The sequence below is a fragment of the Ovis canadensis genome, chromosome 8 (genome assembly GCF_042477335.2).
Source record: "Ovis canadensis isolate MfBH-ARS-UI-01 breed Bighorn chromosome 8, ARS-UI_OviCan_v2, whole genome shotgun sequence".
Taxonomy (NCBI): Eukaryota; Metazoa; Chordata; class Mammalia; order Artiodactyla; family Bovidae; genus Ovis; species Ovis canadensis.
In genome coordinates, this window is record NC_091252.1 from 86,502,571 (window position 1) to 86,512,276 (window position 9,706).

The 9,706-nt window shown below is 49.6% G+C and overlaps 1 protein-coding gene across 1 annotated transcript; it reads right to left on the minus strand.

Annotated features, from left to right (window-relative positions):
- Positions 1-729: 729 nt before the first annotated feature.
- On the minus strand, positions 730-7,968 carry ULBP3 (UL16 binding protein 3). Its single transcript, XM_069598916.1, has 5 exons — positions 7,745-7,968; positions 3,680-3,943; positions 3,170-3,445; positions 2,104-2,236; positions 730-1,265 (listed from the first exon to the last, which is right to left on the minus strand). The coding sequence occupies exons 1-4, from the start codon at positions 7,824-7,826 to the stop codon at positions 2,121-2,123; spliced, it is 738 nt and encodes a 245-aa protein (XP_069455017.1). The 5' UTR covers positions 7,827-7,968; the 3' UTR covers positions 730-1,265; positions 2,104-2,120.
- Between the last annotated feature and the right edge of the window lie 1,738 nt (positions 7,969-9,706).

Genomic DNA, 9,706 nt, shown 5'->3' on the forward strand with positions numbered 1-9,706 from the left:
ATTGCAAATAGAACTACCTTATGACCCAGCAATCCCACTTCTGGGCATACACACCGAGGAAACCAGAATTGAAAGAGACACATGTACCCCAATGTTCATCGCAGCACTGTTTATAATAGCCAGGACATGGAAACAACCTAGATGTCCATCAGCAGATGAATGGATAAGAAAGCTGTGGTACATATACACAATGGAGTATTACTCAGCCGTTAAAAAGAATTCATTTGAATCAGTTCTGATGAGATGGATGAAACTGGAGCCGATTATACAGAGTGAAGTAAGCCAGAAAGAAAAACACCAATACAGTATACTAACACATATATATGGAATTTAGGAAGATGGCAATGATGACCCTGTATGCAAGACAGGGAAAGAGACACAGATGTGTATAATGGACTTTTGGACTCAGAGGGAGAGGGAGAGGGTGGGATGATTTGGGAGAATGACATTCTAACATGTATACTATCATGTGAATTGAATCGCCAGTCTATGTCTGACGCAGGATGCAGCATGCTTGGGGCTGGTGCATGGGGATGACCCAGAAAGATGTTCTGGGGAGGGAGGTGGGAGGGGGGTTCATGTTTGGGAATGCATGTAAGAATTAAAGATTTTAAAATTTAAAAAATAAAAAACTAAAAATTAAAAAAAATAAAAAATAAAAAATAAAAAGAAGAACCAAGAAAAAAAAAAAAAAAGGAAAAGGAGTGAAATAGAGGCTGAGGCCTGATATTTAGTCATAAAACCCAAAAAAGATGTCCTTTTCTTATAAGGGACTGGAATGCAAAAGTAGGAAGTCAAGAAACACCTGGAGTAACAGGAAAATTTGACCTTAGAATACGGAATGAGGCAGGGCAAAGGCTACTAGAGTTTTGCCAAGAGAATGCAATGGTCATAGCAAACATCCTCTTCCAACAACACAAGAGAAGACTCTACACATGGACATCACCAGATGGTCAACACCGAAATCAGATTATATTCTTTGCAGCCAAAGATGGAGAAGCTTTATACAATCAGCAGAAACAAGACTGGGAGCTGACTGAGGCTCAGATCATGAAAGTGGTGAAATAAATTGTTCCTGTTTTTTTTTTTAAAGATGCTGAGTAGGATTTCCTCAAATGTGATAAAGCCCGTGAGATGATGCATGTACCGCGTCATCGTAACCGGAAAACACTGAGGATTCTTGGGGTCTGATCTCCTGGATCTAAAGTGGAGAGCAGCAGAAAGGCAGACAGAGCACGTGCCATGCTTCCTGGGAGCATCACCTCCTGCAGAAAAGAAAGAGGCCTTGGTCCAGGGGGCTGAGGAACTCCTGTCACTTTCCTGGGGCGGCTCCTCCCTAGCCCCTCCTCCAGCCCCGCCCTCACTGAGGGGCTCCTGTGTCCTCCACCCCAACGCCCACCCCAGGCCCAGCAGCTTCTTGTCAGCTCCTCCTTCCTTCCTGCATCACAGTCACCCCAGGCCCTGACACCCCCTGCTCAGGCTCAGGACTGGAGCCAGTGAGGAATCAATCTGCTCCCTTTACTCAGGTCCTGATCCTCCCCGAGGGAGACCTAAAGGACCAGGGAGCAGGTGCCCGGAGGAGGGGCCTTGCTTCCTGACAGCCTTGGGGGGCTGCAGGGAAACCTCCTTCCTTCGTGCCCCTCCAGCCTCTGAGGCAGCAGCACACACAGCTCTCAGGACCAGAGTCCCTGCCCCGATCTCCTCCACCCCAGCTTAGGCCCACCATCCCCAGGCACCTCTGCTCAAGGCATGAGCAGTGATGGAGTGATGGAGGCTCTGGGTCCCCAGGAGGCTGCTGACGTGCAGGCCACACTGAGTCAGAACTGCTGCTGCTCCAGGAGCACAGGCCTGGCCTCAGCCCTTCCCCCAGTCTCTGCTGTGGGGCTCCTGCCTTGCCTGCTTGACTCATGCCACTCCTGTGGGAACGGGCCCTTGGAGTTGGGTCTACAGTTATTGCTCTCGGGTGATATGGGGTCTTATTCACCTGCTCATTTCCAGGGTGAGGAGGTTCAGTGAGGGGCAGGGGTTGGCTGGGATTCACCTGCCCCGGCCTCACACCAGGCCCTGTGCCCCTGCCTTCCCTCTGCATTCTTCCCTCAGTACCTGCTCCTGGAAAGGACTCAGCCCAGGAAGACAGTTATGATGAAACTGGTGAGGAGCACATGGAGGATCCAGGTGATGTGCTTGATGGCTGTGGCCGTGGAGTTGACTCTGAGGGGAGCTGCAGTTGGTGATGCTGTAAGGAAAGTGAGAGTGAAGCCCTTGTCCCAACCCCTAAACTAAGCAGATGCCTTCTCAGCCCACTGGACCCAGGTACCCTACTATGGAGTCATTAGTGCATAATTTCTTTACAATGCTGTGTTGGTTTCTGTTATAGGACAATGCAAATCAGCCATAATTAGATACATATATCCCTTCCATCCTGAACCTTCTTTCCCGCTCCCATCCCGCCCCTCTAGGTCATCACAGAGCGCCAGGCTGGGCTCCCTGTGTTATATAGCGTCTTCCCACTGGTTAGCTATTTTCCGCATCTTAGTACGTATATATGTCCCTGCTACCGTCCCAATTCGTCCTACCCTGTCCTTCCCCTGCTATGTTCACAAGTCTGTCTCGTGTCATGCAGTCATTTGAGCCAACCATATGGCAGCCCCTGCGACAGGTCCTGAGGTGAGATGGGGGAAGGGAGGGGCCCCATCTCCACAGAGCTCAGACAGCGAATGGGTGAGAGAGGGTCCCCACACAGCCCCTCAGTCCTGCGTGACATTAGATGAGGTGACACGAGGATGGGAACAGATTAAGTCCTCTCAGGAGCTGATGTTTGAGGTGGTATCAACAGATTTCCAGAACTAGAATAGCTGATGTTTTTAAAAGGTTGTAGACAGAGTTAATAAGAAGGAAATCTCTAGAATTGGAGTGGTGCCCTTATGTTAGGGGTCAGCAAGAATCCATGTACAATGGTTCAAAGCCCTGTGCTATGAGGGAGAGATGTCAGGAGATGGAAGAGGAAAGAGGATCACAGAGCATCCCCAGGGCCATTGATCTCCCAGGAACTACTCACCTTGAATTGATCACTTTCACACACACACACACACACACACACAAACACACACAGGTGTGGGTCCATGTCCCTTTGAGTGGACTACCACTTTTTTCTTCTGGTCTCACTTACCTGTGGTTGGCAACATTTCCTCCCAGCGCACCAAGAAATCCCGAAGCCAGGCCCGACAGTCTCCCATGGAGACCTTCTTGAAGAAGTTGCTCACAGCCCTGTCCTTCTCCCACTTCTCTCTCATCCGTCTCCCTCCAGAATGAACCACGGTCCAGTGTCCATTCTCTGAGTCAAAGAGGAGGCACATTTGTCCACTGAAGCCGAACTGCCAGGATCCACTGATGTGTCCATCCTCTTCACACCGACATGTCATCCTGCCCTGCAAGGTGAGAGGGTCTGCCCCCCGCCGTGGCAAAGAGCTCAGCCTCTGGGCTTGACAGATTCTTTTTCCCACCTGGGTCCACCTCCCCTGAGCCCAGCGAATCTGGCCCTGTTCTCTCCTCCAAGGCCCGCTCCTTCCACTGGACTACTAGGGAAGGACCATTATCCTCCATTTAATTTTTCCCCAAAAACAATGAATGAGTTTAAGCCCCCAGCCTGCTCCTTCTGCACTTGGACTTTCTAACTCACCTGTGACCCTGTGGTTCTCCAACGTAACATCAGGCAGCTGCTCCCTGAGCAAGTCCCCGACGTCTCTGAGTGTTTCAGTCTGTGTTTCCCAGGCCTTTGTCGTTTTCACCTCCTCCCCCAATGGACTTGTGAATTGGATCTTAGCACGACCACAGTCGTAGGAGAGAAAAATCTTTCCATCCACCTGGCCTTGAACCACACACCATGGTTGTCCAGGTCTGGGCTGAGAATTGACGGTAAAGTTATAGCAAAGAGAGTGAGCATCTGTGAAGGCAAAAGGCAGGTGAGGGCAGGGTTGGCAGAAAAAGGCCCATAGGCCTCCTCCCCTCAGTTATGTGAGAGTAGAGTGAAGGTGCAGGGCTGGCCTGGCAGAGCAAGCATGGTCCCTCCTGCTCCATCCCCAACACTCCATAGAGCCAGTGCCCCTCCCTTCCTTGTGGAGAAGGAGAGGTCCCCTGCTGGGCAGAAATTGCACATCCTGGATGTGTGCCCTTGCCCACCAGGTCAGTACCCAGGATCGGCCAACACACAGCCTTTCTGGATACATGCCAGACGGCTCTGCAGAAAAGCCTAGATGGGAAGAGGACTTTCAGAACCAAACCCAGTGTCCTGCCAGAGATGGAGAGCATGTGGGGGCTGCTTCTGAGGAGCCTTTCATTTCTAGAACGGAACCCCTTTTCAGAACACATCCCCGGAGAAGAAAGCCACGTTCCAGTGAGGAGTGCCCTTTCATCACCACAGGAAGCACAGAAGTCCTTTCCTTCTTTCCCAATGAGCTGCATGACCATGGACTCAGGTAAGTGAACCTGAAGGAGCAGAAACGACTCCCACATTCATGTTGGACCTAGCATGTTACTAGCATTATGCACAGGGACTGCAGTATCGTCATGGCCTCCCTGTTTCTGAAGTGAGGCTCAGGGCTCCAGGCAGTCAGTGGACAGCTGTGCCAGGCCCTGCTAGCAGTGCTTATCCCTGGGTCCACAGATCCACACCACACTCATTTCACGTGGCCTGGATTTCTGACATGAATGGACAATCTTTGCAGTTAGTAAAAGTAAAGTAATGCTCAAAATTCTCCAAGCCAGGCTTCAGCAATACATGAACCGTCAACTTCCAGATGTTCAAGCTGGTTTTAGAAAAGGCAGAGGAACCAGAGATCAAATTGCCAACATCCTCTGGATCATCGAAAAAGGAGGAGAGTTCCAGAAAAACATCTATTTCTGCTTTATTGACTATACCAAAGCCTTTGACTGTGTGGATCACAATAAACTGTGGAAAATTCTGAAAGAGATGGGAATATCAGACCACCTGACCTGCCTCTTGAGAAACCTATATGCAGGTCAGGAAGCAACAGTTAGAACTGGACATGGAACAACAGACTGGTTCCAAATAGGAAAAGGAGTCTGTCAAGGCTGTAAATTGTCACCCTGCTTATTTAACTTCTATGCAGAGTACATCATGAGAAACGCTGGGCTGGAAGAAGCACAAGCTGGAATCAAGATTGCTGGGAGAAATATCAATCATCTCAGATATGCAGATGACACCACGCGTATGGCAGACAGTGAAGAAGAACTAAAGAACCTCTTGATGAAAGTGAAAGAGGAGAGTGAAAAAGTTTGCTTAAAGCTCAACATTCAGAAAACGAAGATCATGGCATCTGGTCCCATCACTTCATGGGAAATAGATGGAGAAACAGTGGAAACAGTGGCTGACTTTATTTTTCTGGGCTCCAAAATCACTGCAGATGATGACTGCAGCCATGAAATTAAAAGACGCTTACTCCTTGGAAGGAAGGTTATGACCAACCTAGATAGCATATTCAAAAGCAGAGACATTACTTTGTCAACAAAGGTCCATCATCTAGTCACGGCTATGATTTTTCCAGTGGTCATGTATGGATGTGAGAGCTGGACTATAAAGAAAGCTGAGTGCAGAAGTATTGATGCTTTTGAACTGTGGTGTTGGAGAAGACTCTTGAGAGTCCCTTGGACTGGAAGGAGATCCAACCAGTCCATCCTAAAGGAGATCAGTCCTGGGTGTTCATTGGAAAGACTGATGTTGAAGCTGAAACTCCAATCCTTTGGCCACCTGATGCAAAGAGCTGACTCATTTGAAAAGACCCTGATGTTGGGAAAGATTGAAGGTGGGAAGAGAAGGGGATGACAGAGGATGAGATGGCTGGATGGCATCACTGCCTCAATGGATATGGGTTTGGGTGGACTCTGGGAGTTGGTGATGGACAAGGAGGCCTGGCATGCTGGGGTTCATGGGGTCGCAAAGAGTTGGACACGACTGAGCGAGTAAACTGATAAATACTGATCTCCCTGGATATCTCAATATCCTTCACCTTAGCTTTTGTCTCCAGAAAGTGACATTTTTCAACTCCCACTCCTCTAACCCAGGGGTAAAATAACTGGAGATGGGAGTTGCGCTGTTGGGTGTGCCGCCTCTCAGATACTGAGTCATCTGCAACATGTCTGAGACAGCCCTTGGGAACTACTGGAACAGGATCATAAATAGTTCTGCTAGTGATTCTGTACAAACTGAAGTTTTTACTTCTTCAAATTTTTTGTGGCATATTTTTTGTCGTTTCAACATTAAGACTGTAAAGCTTTTTGAAGACTACTGTCAAGTGGAGCTGCAATGGAAGATTAGAAGATTCTTATAACCTCAGAATCTACTTTGCCAGAACAGGAAAACAGTCCGAAACACTGACACGAGGCGTGGCCACTGCCCCCAAGTAGAAACGCTGAAGAAGGAATTCCCACGAAATTGTTTACTTGGAAACCTGCTTTATGTTCGAACTCTGACTTTGCAAGCCAAGTGAAGGGCAGGGAATTTGTCTCGCTGGGTATTAACTGCTGAAAGGATTAGTGTTAGTTGCTCAGTCCTGTCTGACTCTGCGACCCCATGGACTGTAGCCCGCCAGGCTCCTCTGTCTATGGGATTCTCCAGGCAAGAAGACTGGAGTAGGTTGCCATTCCCTTCTCCAGGGGATCCTCCCAACTCAGGAATCGAACCTGGGCCTCCTGCATCGCAGGCAGATTCTTTACCGGAATAAGGCCATTTCTCACACAATGAAGTTATGCATCAAGACCCAAGAGCCAACACACCCGGTTCTCGCTCAGGTAGAGGCTCGCGCTGACCTCCCTCCCCCTGCCCCTTCCCCCCACCACCTCCACCGACCCCAACTGCTGGTGGCAGGGCGCGGGGAGCTGGAGGGGCGGGGGACTGGGTGCGGGGCGTCGCGGGGCTGGCGCGAGCGCAGCAGAGCCAGCAGGAGCAGCACCGGCGGCAGCGGCAGCCCGCAGGAAGCGCGGCCCTGGCAGATTGCCGGGCAGATCGTCCAGCTCGGGACCGCGCCTCCGCCGCCCAGGAGAATCTGGGCCGCGGGCAGTCGCCACCGCCGCCCTGAGCCCTTCACAGACCCGAGCTTCGGCCGCCGCCCAGCTCATTTCGTCCTAGCACGTGGCAGCCAGCCCAGAGCCCTTCACAGACCTGAGCGCGGCCGCCACTTCCCCGCTCTCAAGCTGGGCCCTGCCTTCCCTGCAGCCCCGTGCGTTCTGCAAGTGAAATTTATCACCTGTAAAGAGCGCTGGTCTTCCAAGGACAGAGAGCAGTACCGATCTGAAGGGTTTGTGTGAGCAGATGGGGTGTGGGGAGGGCGTGCTTTTCGAGGAGATATCTAGGTCTCTTCTCCTGGGACGGCCACCTGTCCCAAACCCCCTGGCTCCAGGGCTCCCACTTGGCAAGGGCAGGCCGAGGTCTTGAGGGCAGCATTTCCTGCTGCTTTCTCGCCACCTTTTCTACCAACTTCTCCTCGGAAACTCCCGGAACCACTATTTCACCAAAGTCACCTCTTTTCTGGCCCAGAGGGTGGGTAACCAGCCCGGGGAAGCCCCCAACCCCAGGTGCAAAGGGGCCAGGGGAAGGGACAGAGGAGGGCGGGGGTCACACAGCACAAAATTTCCCTAACCCCCTCGTAAACCCCCATCCCCTTCCCGGGTTAAGTCATTCCCTCCAGCCCCTCCACCCACAACCCAGACGGTTCATCTGGAAACTCACCGCCTGGCGTCGCGCTGAAGGGGTAAAACAGAAGTAGAGGCAGAAAGCAAAGACGGGGCTTGGAACCCCCGATCCAGGCCATTGTCACCTCATCCCAGTTCCACAGGAATGCGAGGTTGCCGGTCGGAAGTGGGGATTATCTGAGACCTAGCTGGCTCTGGCTGCTTTCTTTTCTGCCTGCTCCTTTCCAGCCACACCTCTCTGGGGCCCGCCCCTTGTGCTGGGTCGAACCAGCTTGGCCAGGCTTATCCTGAAAGACTCACTGGCTCCTGATTGCCAGTTGCTGTGCCCCATCCCTTCCCTCTAGAACCATGGGCTCATAGCTAGAATCTTTGCAGTCAGGTAGCATGGGGAGGCCTTACAAATAGCTGTGAAAAAAAGAGAAGCGAAAAGCAAAAAAGAAAAGGAAAGATATAAGCATCTGAAAGCAGAGTTCCAAAGAATAGGAAGAAGAAATTAGAAAGCCTTCCTCAGCGATCAATGCAAACACATAGAGGAAAACAACAGAATGGGAAAGACTAGAGATCTCTTCAAGAAAATTAGAGATACCAAGGGAACATTTCATGCGAAGATGGGCTCGATAAAGGACAGAAATGGTATGGACCTAACAGAAGCAGAAGATATTAAGAAGAGGTGGCAAGAATACACAGAAGAACTGTACAAAAAGACCTTCACGACCAAGATAATCACGATGGTGTGATCACTCACCTAGAGCCAGACATCCTGGAATGTGAAGTCAAGTGGGCCTTGGAAAGTATCTCTACGAACAAAGCTAGTGGAGGTGATGGAATTCCAGTTGAGCGCTTTCAAATCCTGAAAGGTGATGCTGTGAAAGTGCTGCACTCAATATGCCAGCAAATTTGGAATACTCAGCAGTGGCCATGGGACTGGAAAAGGTCAGTTTTCATTCCAATCCCAAAGAAAGGCAATGCCAAAGAATGCTCAAACTACTGCACAATTGTACTCATCTCACACGCTAGTAAAGTATTGCTCAAAATTCTCCAAGCCAGGCTTCAGCAATACGTGAACCATGAACTTCCAGATGTTCAAGCTGGTTTTAGAAGAGGCAGAGGAACCAGAGATCAAATTGCCAACATCTGCTACATCACTGAAAAAGGAAGAGTTCCAGAAAAATATCTATTTCTGCTTTATTGACTATACCAAAGCCTTTAACTGTGTGGATCACAATCAACTGTGGAAAATTCTGAAAGAGATGAGAATACCAGACCACTGACCCGCCTCTTGAGAAATCTGTATGTAGGTCATGAAGCAACAGTTAGAACTGGACATGGAACAACAGACTGGTTCCAAATAGGAAAAGGAATACGACAAGGCTGTATATTGTGACCCTGCTTATTTAACTTCTATGCAGAGTACATCATGAGAAACGCTGGGCTGGAAGAAACACAAGCTAGAATGAAGATGGCCGGGAGAAATATCAATTACCTCAGATATGCAGATGACACCACCCTTATGGCAGAAAGTGAAGAGGAGCTAAAAAGCCTCTTAATAAATGTGAAAGAGGAGAGCAAAAAAGTTGGCTTAAAGCTCAACATTCAGAAAACGAAGATCATGGCATCCGGTCCCATCACTTCATGGGAAATAGATGGGGAAACAATGGAAACAGTGTCAGACTTTATTTTTCTGGGCTCCAAAATCACTGCAGATGGTGATTGCAGCCATGAAATTAAAAGATGCTTACTCCTTGGAAGGAAAGTTATGACCAACCTAGATAGCATGTTGAAAAGCAGAGACATTACTTTGCCAACAAAGGTCCGTCTAGTCAAGGCTATGGTTTTTCCAGTGGTCATGTATGGATGTGAGAGTTGGACTGTGAAGAAGGCTGAGTGCTGAAGAATTGATGCTTTTGAACTGTGGTGTTGGAGAAGACTCTTGAGAGTCCCTTGGACTGCAAGGAGATCCAACCAGTCCTTTCTAAAGGAGATCAGCCCTGGGTGTTTT